The sequence below is a fragment of the Apis laboriosa genome, unplaced genomic scaffold (assembly GCF_014066325.1).
Source record: "Apis laboriosa isolate Shangri-la unplaced genomic scaffold, ASM1406632v1 scaffold218_cov154, whole genome shotgun sequence".
NCBI lineage: Eukaryota > Metazoa > Arthropoda > Insecta > Hymenoptera > Apidae > Apis > Apis laboriosa.
This window is the reverse complement of record NW_025222359.1, coordinates 568,223-592,106: the sequence shown is the minus strand read 5'-3', so window position 1 is coordinate 592,106 and position 23,884 is coordinate 568,223. Positions and strand designations below refer to the sequence as shown.

The following is a 23,884-nucleotide window of genomic DNA, read 5'->3' as shown; positions in this document are numbered from 1 at the left end:
TTATATCAAACTTGATCAAACTTGGATAATCATCTTGAGAATCAAGAATAGGAAATATCGAAAAAAGAGTTTGCAATTCTCGTGACTCTTGCAACGTTCGTATTTATATTTTAACGAATAAAAATTTCTTATATCTTTCTTTTCATTGAAATTTGTATATACCAATAGTTTCGGCCCATAAAACGAATAAATAAACGAAATACCGAGTTCAGCCCAATTTCATGCTTGTAAACCGCAAAATTTTCCAAGTGATTGCAATCACGGCGGCCGAAAACTCATCGAAACTCGTACCACGGCCATTAACAAGTTCAAAATAGATCCGTAAACGGCCATGGAAACAGTTATCCCCGTTGAATAGAGTTAGCAATCGTTTCCCATTTAAATTCGTAAATCGGCGAATGGCGTTTACCCTTGGTATCGAGGCGAACCGCGCCACGATTAAAGCGATAATAATAATCGAGACGATTCATTGCACCGAGGGATGAACCGGTCGAAATTCATTCACGAAACGTGGCCCTTGGGACAATCCTATTTTCGCCCTCGAATTAGCCTGATTCGACCCTTCGACTGTCGAATTAGTTTTGGAAACTGAGCTTCTATATATAACGCGAAACTTTTCAATAATCGAGATAATTGGATGTGAAATTGTCGCAGTGAGAGAGAAGAGATGATAAAGAAAGAGGTTGACTAAAATTCGCCATAATGATTGTCCATCATGAGTCACGTTTAATTAATAATAATGTATCTCAAAAATGATAATATACGTTTTAATTATAAAGAAAAAGAAGGAAGAATGGATGGAAATAATGGAGGTGTGTCGGTGCAGAATTAAAACCACCCTTCTTTCCAGCCTCCATGCGACCGTGTTGCATCAGTGATATCCGACAAACAGCACATAATTATGCGCTGTAAATTACGGTTGACTAACGCACAGAGATAATATTCAAACGTGGACCGTTAGCATGTAATTAATTTCGTTCCGTGACCTATAGAAACGCTGAATTCGTGGTTGGAATCATTTGTCGAAGAAAGAATTATTGTAATTATTCGATATGGTAAAAAAATCTCGTGGATGTTGATTCGATGATAAAGAATTTTTGTAAACAGGAAATTTATGAGCATCTTTGACGCGAACTTTGATGGTAAATAAATGGAAGGGATTAATCAAGATTGAAGCAATTTAAATGGAGATGAAGGAGTGAATATTAAATATATTTATAGGTTGTCTGAATCGAAAGTGGAATTTTAATTTGATTTCACTCTGATGGTTTTATAAATTGGTAATTTGAAGTTATAATATTTAACAACAAAACTTGTTTACATAATTCCGTAAAGGAATTAATTAAATTTAAAACATGCAATTACATGTTTGCTACGACATATCTTGAATATAACCTTTATTACAGGGTAAGATAAAGATTATAAAGAAAGAATTTTCCATCAAAAAAAAAAAAAAATCTCATCTACATAATATCTACATAATATAATATTCATTAATATTTAACATTATCCTGGCAATGTTCCAATTAACCAACTCATCGCGTCCTTAATTTCACATTTCCATTATCGGCGAAATAATTCGAAAACACTCTATAAACCAGCCAATCGACTGCTCTACAAAATTACATTTCGAAAATCCCCCTTTAAACATTAACTCTAAACTACCATCCATACATTCACCGCACTGACAATCTCGGATTTTCGAAGAATCGTTCCCGAATTCCGCGCAAACCAACCAGTCAATCCGTATCCGCAATTCGCTCGTATGCATCCTGGATTTCGATAAAACGACGATCTTGCCGAAAATGTGAGGCGTGGAAATTCCCATTCCTCGATTTACAGCTTGAAAATGCTCGAACGATTACGTTTACCACGGCGTACCATCGTAATTCGCCGTACTAGTTTCTTTGCTCGTAAACGGAAAGGACACGTACTGTGCGGGGCATTGGACCAAGCAAACGTTGGGCGAAATAGTTGCAGTCATACAGGCATTGGACGAAGCGGTTGCAGCTATGCAGGCGTTTGACGAAGCGTTTATACTTTGCACGCTACTTGGACTAAACGATTACAATCGTGCAGACATTGGAGCAGATTATAAGGCATTGTAATCGCAAGCGTTTAACGAAACAAGCTACGTGTATGTAGATATCGAAATCATGCAGTTGCAGTCATACAGGCACTGGACGAAGCAGTTGCAGACGTTTAACGAGTTCATGTACGTAAATATTGGAATCGTGCAGTTGTAGTTACATGAAATAATTGCAAATTATACAGGCAATTGGTGTTGTCAGACGTTGGACGAAGTGGTTATAGTTATATAAACGAGACGATTATGGTCGTGCAAACGTTGGACGAAGCGGTTGCAGGCCGTGCAAGAGCGTGGAATTTCCAAACGACTGTTTCGAGCACGAGTCGAAACTGATTTCGAATGCGCCTCGCGATCGTCCGACTACTTGTCAAGCAAATTGGCATTATTTCCAGTTTATTATGGCCGCTCTTGTAGTTACCTGCATACAACACCCAAGAGGCAATAACTCTCCGGTTTTCGCGTCTCGCATATTCATCGCATCTAGCATCTTTACATTCCTTGTACCTCAAGCTTTGATAGTGCAAAACCGTGTGGAAGTTGAGGGACGATGGAACACGAACGGGACGTAAGGATGACCAAATTTGTATGGATTGAATGCGTCAGATTTTGCGGTACTTTGGAGAAGTCGAATTTGGGGAGAATTTGGATGAATAGTACGATTGCTTTTCGAAAATTTACGAAAGTTTAAGTTTAAATTATGATTATTCTGATGTAATCTACATAATAGTAATATCTACAAATATTGTTACTTTGAATAAGATATAAATAATAATTGGATAATATCAATATTGTCAAAATATCCAACGTGTCAAGATATTATTTTATCCATGTGATTTTTAGACAAGAATGATCTAGATATTGATGATTAATCCAACATACAGTGAGACATCATGCACAGTTTTACGATTATAACTCCCATTTCTATCCAAAAAAAAAAGTATAAGACATTAAACTTTAAGATATTTACATAATAGAAAGCGTGCAGATCATAGACGACCCACTTATTTTTTCTTCCTAATCGTTTCAAATTGCCTTATTTCAGAAAAAAATCTGGTTTCAACAAATCGCCTCGTTTTTCCTCTCTTTATTATTCGTCCCGCCCTACTGGAAAAGCGGGAGCTTTACCGCGGATATGATCGAACTGCCACCTAATATCAACTCATGGTAATCCGTGGTAAATAATGCACGACGCCTCGACGGTGGCGGGTGTTCCCCGATACTTGGCTCCGGCCGCGAAAAACCGGTGATGGAAAGTAGTTGAACCCTTGGCTGAAACTTCAAAAGCCACTTCTATCTTTCGATCCGAAGCTCGCGTTTAGCGGTACACGGTATCTGGGCGGACTCATCGATTCGACTTACACGCGATTTTCGCCCGGATACAAAAGTTACCGGTGGGCTTTTACGTTGTCTCGGGAACGGAGGATGAGAAATGGATGAGAAATATGGAGCAACGTAGCACTACGATGCCAAGTCGTTCGAAAATGTGGAACAGTTGAGCCTCTCAGCTTCGAAATAAAAGGGGAATCGTTGAATACCATTGAATATTTTATACCTAAATTATGATTGGTTATTCCAGTTAAATCTCGTAATGTATTACCAAGTTTTGGACATTAACCTCTATTCGTTTTGATTTGTACTCAAATCTTCATTAACGTTCATTATCTTCGCTAAATTTGCACATATAATCATTTTCATTAATTCTCTTTGTAAATCCCTGATCGACAAGAATTCAAGAACAAACCATCTTACTATAAGATTTATTACCAGAAGATTATCAAGAGGATGAAATAAAAGTAACCAAAATGAAACATTTTTCGTTTATTCGTCGTAAAAATCGATCTATCCAATTGAAATAGATCAATGGAAACGAAACTTAAAGATACAAAGAAGGAATAGATCTCAAACGGTAGACAAAAGGTAGACAAAATTCTGTGGATGGAAAAGAATGAAATGTACAAAGGCTGAGGGGCGAGGAAGATGAGGGGAGATCCTTAGATGAGGGGGGAGCGAAATCACGACGAATTGGAAAAGGAAGAGGGTGAAAGGGAAGAGGAGATCGCGAAGAAAACTCGGCAAAGTCGAAAGAGATGGAGGAGAAAAATAGGTCGGTTGAATATCTTCGACGAACTTTTCCATGAATACGCCATGCATGAGCAGCAAGTCGCATACGAAACACCTCGAGCATCGGAAACCGGAAGGAAAACGAGAAAGCATAGCTGAAGGGAACGAACGAATAGATAGGAGTATAAATTTGAAACTTATACAATATACAAAAAATATACAAAAAAAAAGTTTGCAACTTAAATGTAGAAGATTTATCGTAAATATTATATTTTTTTTGAGTGGTGATTGGAAATTGTTTATTGGATTGTTTGACAGGACAGTTAATTATGGTGGAGTGACAAACTCTGTGGATTATTATTGTTGTTGTTGTTGATGTTCACGCTATTATAACCATCATTGAACTTTCTGTTTATGTTTTTCGTTTACCATCGATAAGCTACGTGCAATTGTATTTGTCGATATATTAATGAAATGTTTTTGGAAAATTGATTCTCCAAAATATTGACGAAAATGTTGATCGAAGCTTGTTTATTAAATTATGAACAGTTTAAATTTGGATTGAATGAAGAGGAAACGATGATGTGTCAAAGACAGAATGTCTAAGAAGAATATTAAGAATATAGGATATTATTTTATGGAATCTACAAGCACTTGTATATATATAAAGCATTGTATTTTAATATGAATTTAGAAAAAAAACATACATTTTATATATTTTAGTGCAATGATTAACCTATTTGAGAAAAATATCTTTACTCATTTGCAGTAATATAAAATAGTTAAAATATTTTATGAAGAATGAAGAAGTTTATGCAAATTTTAATTCAATTTATTTCAGAGGAAGATAATTTTCCAAGCATCGTTAAAACTTTATATAATTAAAATATGTGTACTAAACTTAAAGAAGAAGTATCGAAGATTATATTACAACTTTTATAAGATACAAGATATAACCATTAAGATTATACCTACAAAATTTGAAATTAATGGAATAATGTTTATAGAAATTACAAAACATTTATCACAAAAATGTAATTAATGTTTAAACGAGTTTTCTTTAAATCTCAATTACAACTTTAAAATATTATTGCTCATAAAATTCTTCTATCTTTTGAGGTTACGTCACACTTTTCTAATCTTCCTCTCCAAATCGAATCAAATCTATCGACGCATCTTTATAAAACGCTTTAGAAAATTCAGATTCAAAGCATAACTATAACGCACGGCACGTTTGCTTAACAATTTATCGAGAAATCGAGTCTACAGACCGCGTATGCTTCGTGTTACAGAGGAGCAGAGAGGGCTCTGTTCCTCACTGATAACGGTGTTTGGGAGGCTCGAAGGAAAAGGTTATAGCCACCCTTAGATATAATTTTCCACCGTTTTGCACGGTTCATAATTGATTCTCCATAGTCTCTATCTATTATCCTCCTCCACCTCTCTTTCTTTTTCTCTGTTTATGTATTAACCTCGAAATATGGATGAATAATCGAAGAAATTACGAAACGTGACACGATCTCATGAAAATTCTGGAAATGACGGCTCGCTCGATTGCCAGTTCTTCCTCCGTTTCATCTCGATTTTCATTTCCCTCGAGACATTTACATAACCGACAACGTCATCCACGGAAAGAAAATAGCCTACCGTCTGGTGTTAAGCACGCCGGCCAGAAGTGGCACTCACGAACAACTTCCGATTCGGCTCTCTTTTCGCGCAATCTCCGTCTCACGATTGAAGAAGATCGTAATTTTTTTCGCAATCGAGGCTTTCGTGGAAAAACGGAAAATCATTGTTTCATTTGTTCGTTTATTTGAAAAAATATTCTTGAAGAAATGAAATTGAAGTACTTAGTGTATTTTATGGTAAGTTAATTTGATCTTCGATCGCCATTGGTGGTCCATCGTTTAATAAAACAGTGTTTATCATGATAGTAAATTATTATTACCGTAATAAGAAGATTGTTTTGGAAATAACTGATGATTTTCGAAAGATGATTTGAAGCAAGTTTTTTTTCTTTGCAAAGATGTTTATTTGGACGAGTTTATCAATGAAAAACACTGGCCAATTACAAAACTCGTAGTGTCGGATACGATTGCCAGCGAGTCAGATTTGAACAAACAAACATGAATATGTAATATTAAATTGCATATGAAATGATTAATTTTCCAACTGTTTAAAATCATTCAAAATTTAACGAATAAATTAAACAACACTCGTGCATTTGCGGGCCGATTTAATGCTCGAAGTTAATCGAACACGACTCGTATCGTATTTCATTTTAAAAAGGATTTTGTAATTGTATATGTGAAAAAAACTTTATATCTGATATAATAACATTTTTCACAGACTCGTAAATGTAATTTACATCATCCAGCCTTAAGTGAAAACGTTCGTTATCGATACTATACGACACTGTTTGCTACGAAATTACAAAGTTTCTTAAAACCAAAGTCGACGTTCCGCGTAAAAAACACACATACCAGCTCGCTGGATACCGAAGTTTAATATTAGTAAGAGGAAAAAGGAGATCGGGGTGGAAAAAAGGCAGGTGGTCCCGTGTAGAAAATTGGACGCAGTCCAGAGAAAACGCTGAACAAGGGAAAATGGTAACGCAATATACAATATAATGAATGGAACACTCAGTGCATCGTTAACTACTATTTCTGACACGAACATATCTTCCCCACGAACACGTTAATAGAACTGTTGATTGATAATTCTCCGTATAATGGATAAAAATATGATTAATTTCGAATAAAATATTTTTGAATCGGTATTTTCCTATAGAAGAAAAATTCTTACGATTGAATAACCTGGAAAGAGATTTTATTCTCTGTTGGAATAAATTTATCAGAATGGAAACGTACACGAACAAAACATCGTCGACAATTTGAAAATTTCTGCCGATTTAACAGCCGATGAGAATTTAATTGTAACGAGAAGACCATTTCGTTTCAAAGTTGAGGCACAAAGAAATTGTATGCAACAATTGGGGAACGAAACATTGTTATCGAATGGTGAACTCGCCTCGCGTTAAGAAATTAAGTTCTTTCTAAGATTGTTCCAATCTCCATAAATCGAATAGAGGTAAACAAGTATCTGTTCAGAACTGAATTGTTGTTTGGACCAATTAACCTGAAACGTTTTCATAGTTCAACGTCATCGTAAAAAACCTGGGAAGATGAATAATTTTTTAAACAAAATCACAATATTCGAATGGAACGAATGTATTTTATTTGTTTTTATATTTATTTTTTTCTCTCTCTCGGCTTTACATTTTATTTCGATTATCAATAATAAATAAATAAATTGATTTTTAAAATTCTTGAAATAATTTTGATTAATTTTTTTCAGTTTCGGATAAATAAATATACATATAACGCGACACATTTAATCAAAATATTTTATCAGATGCCTATTGAATATTCTAATTACGAAGAATTTAATTTATCTAATTTACATATAATTCTAAATTTATCTATATACATTACACAATCGCAAAATTTCACGTGTAAACACACGAATGCAAAGAAGTTATTTTGATCTGAAATTTACGAAGCATACACGCATTTGACAATCGACCTAAAACCTGATTCGTGTTCCTCGATTCCTCTATTCACCATGTCGATTGTTTCAACATCCTGGATTTAGTTTGAAGAACGAACAAATAAAACAGATCCGTTCTACACAACTCTATATATTCGAATATAAATGTTATAAACCTGTATAAATGATTTTCATCGAGTTCACTTGAAAATATCATGCAATTTCGTATTCCTGTATTTTTGTTCCTATACAAGTTCATAAGACACGATATTGAACGTGGTGCACGCGTGGTCGTTGTGCATAATTTCCTGTTACATCGCATAATTTATTTTGACGCGCATTCAAAATTTTCCATAAAAGATATGCACGATTATTGTGGGTGTACTTAAAAGAAAATAAAACTTGTTTCGAATAACCGAATGTGGAATCAAAAATTTAATAGAAAATGAAATGGAAATAATTATATTTATTTATATTATATTTATATGTAAAAGTAATGATTGGATGAGAAAGCAAGGATGATAATAATGTTCATAATGTTTTGCAGATACGAAGGTTAATTATTAAATGGATAATTAATGTGTACTTATATGGATTTAAGTATTCACAATTTTTTGTACAGTTTAAAAAATTCTGGTTATAATATCCGGTTAAAATAACGAGAATTTTTAAATTTAGAATTTTTTGATTCCCATGGATATTCCATGAAAATTGAAATTGGAGAGCTCTTTTCGAGATTATTCGACAAAGGATTGAATCAATAATCGATTTTATCTGCTAGAATATTAAAAGAAAGAGCATGAATTTATTGAAAAATTTTATGAAAATTTAATGATATATTTAATTCTACAATTCTCGTGAAGAAGATTATAGAAAGAATACTATTCTTCCATCAATAATTTATATTTAAAGTTTCGAAATTTTCATTAATACATTTAGTGTCTTGATTGTCTCGTTAATCACTTTGCCATTTCAATGAACGATATTTCACTCTAATATATCATTCTTAAAATTTCATTTCTGTCAACGTGATTTATTATGAAAAATCATATTCTAAATTCTTTAAATCTTACATTCACATGTACGTATTCTCTACGATCTCGAACGATTGAGCCAAAAATTCTGATTAAATTCTAATAATTCACAATAATTATTCAAAAAGGCCAAAAATATAACGATCCAAATAATATTAGAATAGGATAAATACTTTCTTTCTTGAATATTCAGAAAATATTCTGAAATTTGTCTAAAAATCGTAAATCTTTTTCATGGAAAAAATTCGAGCTACCAAAAGTATTAAATGAACAATGGCGTCACTAAATCATCCAAGCAAACTTTTACCACGGAGCTCAATTACTAAAATGGCCACCATTTACGCAAACACGTATCTCGCAAATTTACACATCACACCCAAGCATACACGCTCGACCAATTGAAAAAAAAAAAAGAGAAAAAGAAAAAAAGAAAAAAAGAGACATGCAATAGAGATAAATACACACTTGATCTGGATATAATCGAACCACGCATGATAAACAAACGTACCATTTAATACGTGGACGGAAACCGTGGTGGCGGCCGCCACATCCGCCAATGCGCAACTGTAATTCCCGCTGTCTTTTTTATTCGCGTTTGCAATGTAGAGCCTGGATATCGCGCCACTGGCGCCCATGTCCGTCTTCACGCTGGAACAGAAAGCAAAAATTGTGTAGAAACGGAACCTCGAAGTTGCCTTTTTAACGGTTTCGAGGAAAAACAGACATCATGGATATCTTCTCACTTTGCAAATACGGGAAATGACCATAATCAAAGGAGTTTATTTTCAACCGAGAGAAATTCGTGATTAAATATTAAACGTTAAAAGAGATGAAAAATTATTTGAGCAATGAAATAATTTAAAGGGAAATAAATATTTAAATTCGTTCAATTTTTTTTTAAATAAAATACAAGAAATTCAGACGAATATTATGATTGTTATGATTAAATAGATTGAGATAATTACGGTTCTTTAATAATTTTAATTAACTATGTAGTTAGTCACATGTTATAAGTAGTGTAAGTCGTTCATTTATTAACCAAGTAGTTTAAGAGAGTTATAGTTAGAGGAGCATATACAGATGTTATAGATCATCATTTATCAGACACGAGGAATAAACTAGTTGTGATCAAGTAATTAATCACTCATATATTATAGATCATTTATTCATCAATAAATGAGACAGTTATAATTATAGACATTATACAAGTTTCTAAACTTTTTAAATACAGAATATAAGTAATTCATAAACAAATAAGTACTATAATTCACTTGTTGATCAAATAATATTAGATAAATATGCAACAACAAGTATACAGCAATCTATATTAACAATATAGATTAACGAGAATCATTCATTTCAAACTTCAAGCTCAAATCGACAAGATAATATCAGACAAAGAGAATCTTCTACACGATAACACAAATAAAATCATAAACTTAGTTATTGACGAACTCTTAAACACTTAAAAGAGAAATCGTTCTCCACTTTCGACTCGTTCAACCTATCCAAATTGGTCCCTCTCGAAAAAGAATCGAACGTTTTTCCTGGGCTACCAACGAAAGAAGAGAAAGAAGGGGGTGTAAATCAAGTTGAACCCTTGGTGAAGCGTCTGCTCCTGGCAGATCGACCGTTCCTCCAGAGTTCACCCTCGGCCAAGACGTAGCATGGGACGGTTGCGGCCCATATTACGCGCCCTTAGAACACCACCGTCGGCCATTCAACCCAACGTGAAACACTTTCATTCGATTTACGGGACGCACCTTCTGATAATGACATAACCGAATTTACGAGTGTATCTGGAATGTCGACGAGAAAAATTTCCCTCCGGCCATTGAATTACGAAACTGATACGAGACTTGTGTGGGGGGATCGATTTCATCGATGGCAATGAAATAGAGGCATCTCTTATCAGAAGAGATCAATTGCAAATTTTCCTTCCCAATTGCCAATATTCGATGGCATATGTTTTTCATCAAATCGAAATTTTAATCGAATTTGTAATTTTGACTTTGTATTGTGTGTCAATACTTTTGTGTTGATAATTTTAAATTTTACAGTTGCAAAAGTCTTCATATGGTTTATCAAAATTCCAAACCAGTAAATTGTGTGTTAAGTGTGTTCAAGACCATTTTTTTATTAATGGAATATCATTTGAAGAGAGTGAAAACAATCCTTGAAATATTATTTTTACTTTTTTAAGTATAACTTTGTGATGTATACAAAATGGAAGAAAATTTTAAGAAATGATTTGGAAAATTTGGAAATTGATTTCACGCACTCAAGAAGATTTTTCCATTATACTTTACATAAGTTATAGATTGTGAAATCAGATTTTTTAAGATAGATAAGTTTTCAATAAAGTGAACGAAGGCTTTTATAATTGACATTTTAGATTCAGAAATTTGATATCTAGATACTTTAAATCCTTTTGTTGAGCAATTTATCGAGATAAATTAAATCGAATATATTATAGATATATCATGAATCAAAATTACAATGAATCAGTGTTAATTGAAAAATTTCTCCTGTTTTCGTATCAGATTTTCGAAAATGAGGATAAATTCTCCCCAATAATAGAAAGCAATATCCAATAGAACGAAAATAAATCATGTTACTTCGAATTTCCAATCGTGCACGGTCGCAATGCAAATCTAGTGTCTTCATTTCAAACAATTTCACTTTATTTCGTACAATTGATTTCGACAAACATTCAATTGCGATTCCCAATGCAATTGGTGAAATCCAATTTCAATCGGGGGGGAAAAAATTTTTGTCGAAACGAAATCAATCGAATTTCGGCAAAATGACGTTTTTTCCGATACGCATACGAATATTCACGAGTATCGAACACGAGCTGGGAAGCTTATTTAAATATGGGATACTGTTTCGTTCTTTGTTTGAATAGCGTTGTTTCATTGGAAGGAACATATATACGTGTAAAAAAATAAACGGTGGAAATTTAATATACATTAGAATATATTGGATATGTATATACGTGCAATGGAATAATAAAATATTCGTATTTCTGAATTATAATCTTTCAAATTGGAAAATATTGGAATAAATTTGAATATCATTTGAATATCATAATATATATATTACTTGTTAGACAATAATTTTCAATTTCAAATAATTTCTCTTTACTTTTCAATTTTAAATATCATATATCCTTATATGTGGAAGATATTTTCCAAAATTTTCCTTTTTTTTTGTCAAATTTATAAAAGTTTTAATTAAAGTTATTAGAATTTAAAGGAATTTTTTCATTGCTTGGTCTTGTACGCAATAACCAATGTAATGAAAATAAATTTGAGGAACACTTGAGAGCTTAGATTTAGAGTTATATATTTCTGGAAGTGGCTAGGGGAAATGTTACTCTCTTTCGTTTGTTTACTTGCGAACTTCCTCTTCGAGAAGTGGCTCAAGTACGTGGAAATATTACTTTCTTTGATCGACTGGTAGACTAAAATATAATCAACATTCATCTAATAAAATTACTAAAATTCTTATTGCAATACAAATTTCGAATTATATATAAAAGTTATTATTAATTAGACTTTAATACAAGTTAAAATCTTCTAAAAATTTATACATTCACAAAGTGAAACACGACAAAGGATCGTCCTCATTCAATAGCACACGATTAATTATTATTACTCGTAAATGATGAACAGTCATTATTCACTAGATATTCTAATCAAATTTCTTCCCTAACAAGTAATATAAGTCAGCCACTTGTTAAACAAGTGAAACAAGACAATTAAGCAAATAGCACAAGTTAGTCATTCACCAAACAGAAAGACCAAGAATGACAAAAGATAATCATATTTTAGCAAGCGTATGTAATTGTAAGTCACTTGTCTGACAAGTAGGCTACTGCTACAATAACGCGATCGTTATTATTAAAAGAAAAAAAAAAACAGTGCACTCATTTGTCAAACACGAAGAATAAAAACACGAAGAATAAGAACACGAAGAATATTCAATATCAGAAAACATGAGATGGCCATCAATCGCGTCAAACTTTTTCCAAATACCTTCCAAGAAAGATGAGATTCGAAGAGGGAAGGAAGCTAAAGCTAAAGGGGTGGCGGTGGAAAGATGCAATGGAAGGAAAAGGCGTAGAGGATGGCTCGGGAAATGAGGCTGCTGCCTCGCATTCCATCGCATCGGCCCGGTTTAAGAATTCATTCGAGATGCCGCGACGTGGCATCCTGTAACTCCCCTTTTAGCTCCATAACCGCTTCCCCTCGCCTAAAGGGCAGCAACCGAGACCTTTGAGAATAACGCATCGGGAACCGTCCTCACCCCTGGAGGCGCCTGGAGGGAAACCGTTAGGGCGTTAAAAGCACTTGTTGCCACCCCGTTATCGTCACTCTTCCCGTTGCGCTGCTCTCGCCTTCCGACTTCCTGAAATCCAGCCTTTGCGGCCGTTTCGCAACCGATTATTGCAACCGTGGAACGAGATCTTTCGAGATCTTTGCGATTATGACACGGGAGCGAGAGATCCGCGATATTCCATCCTAGGAATTTCTCCTATTTTTTTGGAATATTTTTCAAAAGGGGTAGTTTTCTCTTGACGGATATAATCGATCTCTAAAATTTTTCGAATATTTTTTTTTAGAAGAATGCTTAAAGGATAGGTATAAGTTCTAAGATACTTCTGTTTAATCAAGAAAATTTTCATCGTTCATTCGTTTTTATCTTTTTTGACAATTTTACTTTGAAACTTAAGCTGCACGTCTGATTTCTTCGATTTATCATTCACCAAGTTGAAATTTCTGAAAAATCGTACAATTAAAAAGTAACACGCCACATTACGAAGAAAAAATATCAAATTTGGCAGCCAGTTTGATAAAACGAATCTCCATTCGGGGATAGGAAAAAAGAGAAGGCAAAAGATCGACGGCAAAAAGGAAGGATGGAAATAAAGTGGGCAGTATCGTTCCTAATTCAGGTCGGCCGTTGTCGGCCCCCCTCCTCGTTCGCACGTCACAAGAGGACACGTGTGACGATAATTGTCCATCGGACTTGTTGTAACAAAGCTCGTGACATCGATCCACGTGATCCGACTCGGGCTGGAATTCTCCCGATTGGCACCCTGGGAGAGATATCCACGCCATTTACGATTTGTCCGCCTAACGCGCGTGTCCATGTCTCGCGCTTCGTACATTTTCGCCGTTCTATTTTTATTTTTATTTTTATTTCTTCCCTTCCTCCCTTCCCCCTTCCACGATGCCTTTTAATCCTTTAAACGGCTCGATGAAATTGTAAACTTTCCGCCAAACCGTCGAAACGAAAGAGCAAAAAAAAAAAGAAAAAAGAGAAAAGAGAGGAAAACTCGAACAGATACGTTCGACGTTTTGGTTAGATATTCAAAACTCCATTGTAAATGGGTATCGATGAAAGTTGCACCCGTTAACTTTTTGACGAAAAATGGATGACAGATACAGGATGTTCAGAAGGTTGTTTCGAATCGGTTATCGGTTGAATTTGTGGTAAATTGATGTATCGGGGGTTTTTATAATGCGGGATGATGTTGGGCAAAAGTATGCGGGCGGTGTAATTATTTTTGCGAATTGTTTTCGTGAAATATCGGATCGTGTTTTAATTGGTGAAATAAAGGTAGGATGGTTTTTTTTTTATGGATCGATAACTTGAGTGCATAAATATTGCTTATATTTATTTTTCGTGAAATTTGAATTTTTGTTTGCGATAAGTGTAAAGAAGGATTTATTATATTTTTTTATCGTATATTTATATTGAATCTTTAATTTTGTTTTTCTCGAAAACATACATGAACGTGGATGTACAATATTTGTGTAGTAAACTATCGAATCAATATTCAAAAAAAAAAAAAAAAAAANAAAAAAAAAAAAAAAAAAAAGAAATAGTATTGTTCAGTTACAATGAATTTATTATAATTGAATATTAAATTTCGCGTTCATCCACTGTGTAAATAATATCTTCGATAGAAATAAATTTACATATCGTACAATGAATATTAAACATCAAATAATTACTAAAATACTACATATGATTTTACAGTGATAATGCATTCGTTCTAGAATATTAATTTTATAATATGAGATTAAGGAACAATATTAAATTATTAATTCAATATAAATCAGAAAGGAATAATAGATATAAAAAGTTCCAGCGTTACTTCGAAAATATAGAAAATAATTTTTCCCCTATATGTATTTTCAAATTTCCATTCGCTCGAATGTTATAATACCTCGAGAGAGAAAAAACAACGTAGAGAGAAAAGCGTAACTAGTTATCTTTCTTCCATTTTCTTTCAAAGAAGAGAATGAAAAATATTCACCTTTCGTTTTACTTGTCAAGGATCTTTTCTCCCTTCGTCACTTTTCATTTCTTTCTATCCTTCCATCACTTCGTAAAATAATTGGCGAGTTCACTGAACAAGAAGAGATCAGTTCAAGGTGAAAACTCGGAGCAAATGGGGACGCAGTTGGCGAGGACAGTGCATTTTTAATAACATTCCCGTGTCAATCTTTCTCATCCCTTTTATTCCATCTTTAATCCCGAAACGCTCGTATCCACGAATTGGAGAATCACTCTCTTTCTCTTTCTTTGTCTCCCTGTTTCACTTCTTTGTTTCTCTTTCTATCTCGTTTCACACTTTTATTTCTCTCTTTCTTTCTTTCTTTCTTTCTTTCTTTCTTTCTTTCCGCTTTTTTGTTTCACCTTTCTCTGTCCCGCGTCAACGCTTCATATTCGCAAGAATTTAATTTCAAACGTTTTTCCCAGAGCGGATCGTGTCACGAAAAATCAACGGTTGAATTCTCGACTAGGTCGGAGCGATTTCTCGAACCTGTTCTTGGACATCCGAGGACACCCTTTATGGGGAGGTCGGTGGATCGGATTCAAAACGTGGAAAAAGGTTTAATAGAAGGTGAAATTTTATATGTAGGAGAAACGTGTATTTGAAAAAGACACATGTAGATTATGATCTTGAATGATAAAGATGATATATCAATTTTTCTATATGAAGAATATCTCCTTTTATCGATTTGGCAAAGTATGAAAAGATTCTGGATATTGTATCAAGCTTGTGAAAAACTGATATCGACTTTGAAATCTATTTTTTTATAATATATTCAGTTTTGAAAAATAATTTGTAAAAAATATTATATAATATGCATGTGATTCTTGAAGCTTGATTTAGATCGAAATTCATTATGCACTTCAAAATTTGATGAACAATGCACGTTTATTAAGTCAAAGTATATATATATAAAAGAAATATTTTTTATTGGGATAATTGCATTAACAAAATTTCGAAGCATTTAAAGTGAAATGCTTGTAATTTTCTTCCTCGACACAGTTTACATTGCGAGATAATTTTGTTCTCTTTAATTAACAATTTAATTTTATTCCTAGGTCGAAATACACTGATCAGGAAGAGGACGTAATTAGCGACACCAAACAAATATCAAATGTATATTCTTTCTATTTGAAAAGTATCCATTACTGATAATTGGAAAACTCAATTTATAATAAAAAAAAAAAAAGATAGATAGAAATTAAACTTTTAATTCAAGTAGAAGGAGGAAGATGAAATCAATAATTGAACTTTCCTTTGCCATATCAAGGTGAGATATCCTCCATCAAATCTTTCTCTTTCATATGCTTATTTCCGGGTTAATCGTGAATCAAGCTTCGAAGGATCTTGGCGGAAGCGATCTCATCCCTCATCATAAAGCTAAGCGGAAGTTCGGCTTAGTTATGAAAGTTCCAACAAAGTATTCGGTGATTAAGTAAATTGGAGAGAAATCGATCATTCTATAGAATCCTTCGATAGTATCGGATTCCTTTCGGCAAGTGGAACTATTCTTATCTTTAAAAGGGGGAGAAAAAGAAGCGGATAAAAGTGATTTTTTTGCAACGAATGGAAAGTAATAATGAATATCGTTGAAGATGAAAATGTCACGTTGTCGTCCCGCTCACATTTTCTATTTTATTGCTCATGATTTTATATCTCTGCTCGAAGCGAAATTAAATTTATGATACATTCTATGAAACGATTTTACGATTTCGTGTGTGTAATATAATTAAATTTCATCGTAAACACGAGAGAAGAGAAGTAAATCATATTTCTGACGCGTGGAACTGAATGTGGATGTATGTACATTCGTGATGCGTGATTATTTTGCTCTTATTCAAAGCGTGGATGAAATCGATTCAATTGTCGATGTCGTGAAAAAAAAAAAAAGAACTTATTGACATAATCTATTAATCAATTTCCCTTGAACGTGTTAAATTTTGGTTCGATAAATTTCAATTTTACATTTTCCTCTTTATTAAATAAAACACAATGGGATACATATTTGTTTTTAAAATAATTTTCATGGAATATTAATGATTCAATATGTTTCGTATTAATTTAACAAAATATGATCATCAGGTTCAGAAGGATTGGATTGGAAAATATGAAATGAAATCGCGAAATAAAATTATCTTACAATCGTATTTTTGGAGGAAACGTGGAAGACGTCTAATACGATCTAATTTTCAATATTTCAAATTTTTTAATAACGACTTCCCCTTACGAAGACTTGGCAGAGATTTAAAAGATGGGTTAAATATGGAATGTGTTATTGTATGCGGGACATGCTTCCAATTTTAAACCGAATATCTCTGAAAGTTTAATCCCAAGACCAAGGGATGCACAGCTTTCGAAGCAGATTCGTTCTTTTTGTTGGTCACGTATCTAAAGTACCATCCCTACAATTTCACCCTTGCGAGTGCCTCGATTACCCACTTATAACATTCTTTCGATTCCAATTTCAGTAGCTCTCGTGGTTTCGAGCTCCTGTTACGGTTGAAATTTCAAACCCACTGTCATCTGAACACCGATAGTATCGTTGTTCTATTAGCGACATTCCTTTATTCGTTTACCTCGAACGCAATACAGATTGATAAAATTTTATTTTTTACTGGATTATTGTCATTCAAAATTACGAAAAGAGAATCACCAAACAAACTAGAGAACAATCTTCGTCAAATTAACATAAGAAGAAGATTTCGAAGATGTAAGTAAATCATACAAAAGATCTTGTTATAAAGTCAATTGTATGTAATTGATATATTGGTAACAAAATATCAATACATATTTCTCTTATTTTATATCAATTTATTAAGTGTATAAATTATAAATTTAAATTAGAGGGAAGAAAATATTTCCAATTACAAAATAATGAAAAAATGGGTTAATATATTTTATATTTTTGGATATATTTTTTAATTCGTGATCTTATTATACAAAATTTCTATTCAAGATATTAATTTCTTCATATTTTGTCATTTTTCCATATATTTTATGATTATATTATAAATTCCATGAATGACAAATGATCCTGTTGCTTCAAAATATCTCCAAAATAAGAGAAGAATGCATTATATTTGCACTATATTTTCTTATATATATATTTTTTAATTTATGATTTCATTACGTCATTTTCAAAATTAAGATGCTTCAATGATATTAATTTCTTCAAATATCACCATTTTATCACAATTTTAATTTACAATTATCAACGTAATTCCAATATGGAATTCGAATAAAAATCGTTGTAATGCCAGTTTCGCGCTCTTGGATCGTGTTTAATTTATTTTTGGTTATTTTCTGCGTGAATCTAGCAAACGAGTGACCATTTTCGCAGTCGTTGAATACGCAACCTACCGACCTCAATGCAATTACCTACTTCGCTAACGTCAAATATTTAGTTAACCGTAGTTTCTCTCTATTTATGTATACAAAAAACGGGAAACATGCAGTTCCTGAGCGTTTGAAACTTCTAAATTTAACAGTGAAGAAACACGTTAAATTTTACGAGGCGAAATATTTGAATATATAAATTAATTCGGTGTTTATACAGTAATAATATGGCCACTTTCTATTCAGACTCGTTACCAGAGAAATCTCATTAACACATATTCATAACTAAGAAAAATAAAATATATACCTGCAATTATTATATTTAAAAAAAATATAAATTGATTAAAATTTGTAAATTTGCAAATTTATGTCATTCTTCTGCTAACTTCAATCTTTTCTCTTCCAATGTTCAAGTCATTGACCTGTTAGTCCAATGAATTCAATTCCTTCTTTCTCTTCTTTTTTTTCTATTCATCTTTAAATTTTTAACTACTAAAAATATAGTACATCAAACTCAAAATTTTTGAATTACTTTGAATACGTTCCATAAAATCCAAGTATTCAAACAATAGATTAGATTAAATTAGATTCCCTTATTTGAAAATTTCTTTCTAAAAGATTCATCCAAGTGAAGTTGCTATTAATTTCCAACTAACAACAAAATTAGAAAAATGTTGGTTACAAGAAGAAAAATAAAAAATTAAGTAACAACATACATAGAAATCATACATTTATAGAATTAATTGACAATTTCGATCATAGTAATTAACCATTAACAAACTGAAAAAATTGGAATTCCAAAATTCACTCTACATGCATATATTCTTCATTTTTCACGTTTCAATTTTATAAATCCATTTTTGTACAATACTCTTATTGGATTGAAGCGCAATGAATGATGCTTTACACTTTTGATCAATACTATCGCGATTCCAAAGTGGGAAGAGTCCTCTAACAAACCGAATTGTCAGTTTATCGCATACCGAACGATACATTCCGGCTGTCTAACGATCCCAAAACCGAGCAACACGCTTTTCCCTCTTTCCAACGGTGCGGAATTTAATTCCAGGAGCGCACTGCCACGAAATTTACCCGCAATTCTCTCCCTTCCTCTCCTCCTCGTCCCGAGTCTCGGCTGCCTTTTCACCCCTCTACACTTCACCCACCTCCACCTACACCCTCGTAGCTCGTGGACTTCGCCCTTGGTGGCTCCACCTCCTTCGCGTTCGACCCAGGAATTTTTTTTTCCGCGTCGTTTGCGGGGACACAATGAATTTCCCCAGCTGAAGATTTAAAGGTGCAACCTGCATTTTGTTCACTATACTATATGCGCTTATGTTTTTTATTTATTATTTTCTTTTTCAACTTTTCGCGTCTTTCTACACTTTTTATATATTTCCCCCTCCCTCCCTCTCTTTGTCGTGTTTCGATTTATTTGCGACAGAAAGTTTCGTTTGCTGGACAAGGGAATAGTATACGGTTAAATGCTGGAATTTTAACGTGTTTTTAACGTTTTAAACCTTTGGCTTTCTAAACTCGATGAATAGATTATTATTTGTTTATGTTAGAGTGATAATTTCAAATCGCGTATATATCAATATTTATTATCAAAGTAGTATAAAATATTATAAGAAAATATATAGTTTTGATGTATTAAAAAATTTGATATTATTCCATAAATATTAATTTTAATAAATATATTTTATTCCAATGAATTTCATCAATTCTCGAAACTATCTCTATCTTTATTTTATTTGCAGACATTTTGTATTTCACTTTCGCTATTTCAATTGGATTAATATTAGCTTATATCAGTCATGTTTACTTGTTTACTTCCAGCACAGTTATAATACAATCAAGTCAGGCAGATCATGCGGGTACAATCGGATACAGTGAAAGCTAGTATATTCGCTTTAATTATTTAATTAGGCTAATATGTTAAGAAACGTATGCATAGAGTGTTTCCAAGTATGCAAATATGTCGAATGCGTAAGTATTCGAAGATAATTTGCAATTTGGAGAAGCAAAAATCTATAGAAATAAATAAATTTAATCGTTAATAATATCTATTATCATTTATTACATTTTTCAATGAATTATATTACTTTTATTATTTTATTATTTTTCATCGATTAGGATATTATTATTTATTATTACATCTCTTGAAAAATCATCTAATATAAAAAAATAATAATATAGAACAACGTAAAAGTTAGGTTAAAATTTTAATTAAATTAGGATAAATAAAGATTTCATAAATTTTCTTTTTATAAATAGTATTTCATATATATCTCGTTGAAATGTATAAACAACTTGAAACGAGAAATAAAATGCCAATTGTAACAACAGAGTAGGGAGGAAGCAAACAGAATTATTAATTTCGAGATAAAATATGATAATTATTCAAAATATATTTGATATAAAATCGTTACAATAAGTATTTTGTTTTCATTTGTTTGTTGATATGTTTTGCATTGAACTACCATATTATCTATGTTGTAAAATTTACGATAATTCTTGCAATTGAATAAATATATCTATCTATAAAATATTCATTATAAATATGTAGAAGTTTCGATAATTAAAAAAATCAATTATAAAAGAATAAAATACAAAATAAATGTATTACATATTTCACAAATTTTTATATGTATATTCATTTTTAATGCTTATGAGAAAATATAGTCAATTTTATATAAAACTCGTAAAAAGAAACATTTTAAAAAAAGAAAAAATCAGCAAGCTCTAGATTAACTAATAAAAATTAAGATAAAACTGCACAATTGTATTCGTGCAAATATTTTTTACATCACAATCCTTCGACACTTTTGTAAAATTACAATAAAATCTCTTGTGTGCTTCCTCCTTATTTCTCTTCTCATTTCTCTCTTCTTTAAAAGAGGAAAAAAAATACAAAGAAAAAATAATGAAAAAAATAATCTTGATCGAAACGATTGAAGCTCGTTTATTATTTATTAGCAAGTGGCCACTTCGTTTCACGTTGGTTAAAGAAAGATTTTCTTTTTTCTTTTAATTACAAAACATTCCCAACTCGGTCACGAGATGAAGAACCGCAATACCTTTTGACCGTGTATAAAAAACTTGCATTAAAGTGGAATTCATTCTACCACGAGAGATTTTCGCCTATGTTTCTACACTTTGCTTCATGATAGTAATTTTCCATTTCTTTCTACACCCTTTCTCGCACGCAAACAAATATTTCAGGGCGTTGACTTTCAATTTTCGAGTGATTTCCATGCTTTCGTTAAATTTTTGATTTTGACTTTATAATGATGAATCAGAGATATTTATATTTCAATAAAAAAGTAATCTGATAAAGTTGGTAGTGGTACAAACAAGGATTGAAATAAATGTTAATCGTTTATGATTGAGGGAAAATTGTGGATGAAGAAATAAAAATTCTAATAAATCAGAAAATATTATTATTTGATTACATTTTATTCATTTTGTTGGAGATATTCTTGTGCAAACAAAAATACATTCTTTTGTTCTAGAAAAGAATAAGAATAAAAATAAAAAAATTGTTCTCTTCTATGAACTTTCCAATTTATAAAATTTTAACAATTTGTCACAGTATCTCAAATTTCATGTATCATTCATAATATATCCCACAATCAAGTTGTAAAGTTATTTAACAGTGGCAAGTTAACAATTCTCATCCTTTTCCTTTATCTCGAGGAATAAAAGGAAGGGACACAAATCTCTTTACAATTTCTCGAGTTGAAGCAGATTGTACGCGACTCGAAGACAGAGGCAAAGAAGGTGCGTATTACACGAGACGCTACAGGGAATTCGCGGAGGCTCCTCATCCCCTCATTTCCCCATGGAATTTCACGGATTATCCGGGATTTCACCGGCACAATATCCCATCGTGTTCTTTTTTCATCGATCGAAACGTCAGATAAATGAACAAATGGTGCAATTTCTTTTTCGAATTTCATTTCTTATATATACATATTTACGATACGATTATTTAATCGAAATAGAGAATAATATTTATATTTGGTGATTATTAAAAAATAATTTCTATACTCGTTTCCTTTTTTTTATCAGTCGAAACGTCGGGTAAAATAAAAATGGTTCAATTTTTCTTCGATCTTCAAATTTTATTCTTTAAATACAAATATATATATTTTATTAAAATATAAATTTTTAAAGAGAAATTTTTATTTTTAATTCGATTTAATCATTTGATTCGTTGTTGAAAGTGTATTTTACAGTTGAATTTTTTATATCTGTTATTATTACATGCTTATATTATTATATTATAATATTACTTTTTTATTATTTACATAGTACATAATATTGTTGATTGAAATAACATACGAAGATTTCAGAATCAGTGTCAATAGATGATTAGAATTTTGAAAAATACGAAAAATCTATTATTATAAAATTAATAGGTAAATTGATTTAACGATAAAGAGATTCTTGAATCACGAAAATTATTTTCAAAGAAAATTTTAATTCCGTATACTCAATTTTTTATTACTCTCCGTGCGATATTAATTTTAATCATACGATTAAAAAAAATAAATTTTTATCGATGACAAAAATAACGCGACAATGCACGTATAATACGTATGTGCCTACACATGAATTTAATATATCCGTAAAATATATTCTCGATGGATTTATCGTGTCGAATAAAACGTAAAATCGGTGAAATATCTTCGATGAAAATATTATCTGCGAAATCATCACATTGGTGATTAGTATTTGCAATAATACATGTTCCATTCGAGAGAGAGAGAGAGAGAGAGAAAGAAAGAGAATTTAAAATTATCGACAGAAGATAGCTCTGGAATTTCCAAGTCGCGGAAAATCCTCGAACGCGCAAAATTTTAGGATGAGATCCTCGTACGTGATTTATATGGTATCCATGAGATTTTATGCCTCCGATGCACAAAGCTGGAACGCGTTAAATCCTTCGAAACGGAGCTCAGTATGATTTTCATGTCTCTCTCTTCCCCTCTCTCTCAAATACATATACGTACATTCATTCTCACTCTCTCTCTTTTTCTTTCTCTCTTCATCATTCTCGACACGCTCTTTCGTTATTGACAAACGAACACGATACGCAATTTAGTTACAAATTGAAAGTTTGATGGAATCGCGGAGTTTCGGAAACGATGAGCTGTGGATTCGTGGAAAAAGCTGAGAGCGATCGTTGATGCGTGGAACGATTTCGAAAAGTCCGTCAGCTTAGGCCGCGAAATAGGATCGGTTTATCTGAATTTAAAAAGTCGATGAACGTGTAAAATAAAAAAGAGAGAGAGGGAAAATTTGGGATATAAAAGTCGAATACTTTCGCGTTGGAGAACAAAGAAAAATGTGGTCCTGGATGAAAGGGATGGAACGGTTTACATGGAAAAAAGAAAATAAAACGGGGGAATAAAAAGTCGAGTATTGTATAGTGAAAAACGGCGATTAGAGAACGAA

At 32.3% G+C, this 23,884-nt stretch overlaps 1 protein-coding gene across 4 annotated transcripts in view; it reads right to left on the bottom strand.

Moving 5' to 3' along the window:
* The window catches only part of LOC122712772 (peroxidasin-like), a 286,627-nt gene that overhangs the window by 9,018 nt on the left and 253,725 nt on the right, over positions 1–23,884 (bottom strand). For all 4 annotated transcript variants that reach the window (XM_043932650.1, XM_043932649.1, XM_043932648.1 and 1 more), the window contains exon 7: positions 9,242–9,381. In XM_043932650.1, coding sequence (XP_043788585.1) covers positions 9,242–9,381 — 140 coding nt within the window. The remainder of the gene's footprint in view (positions 1–9,241; positions 9,382–23,884) is intronic.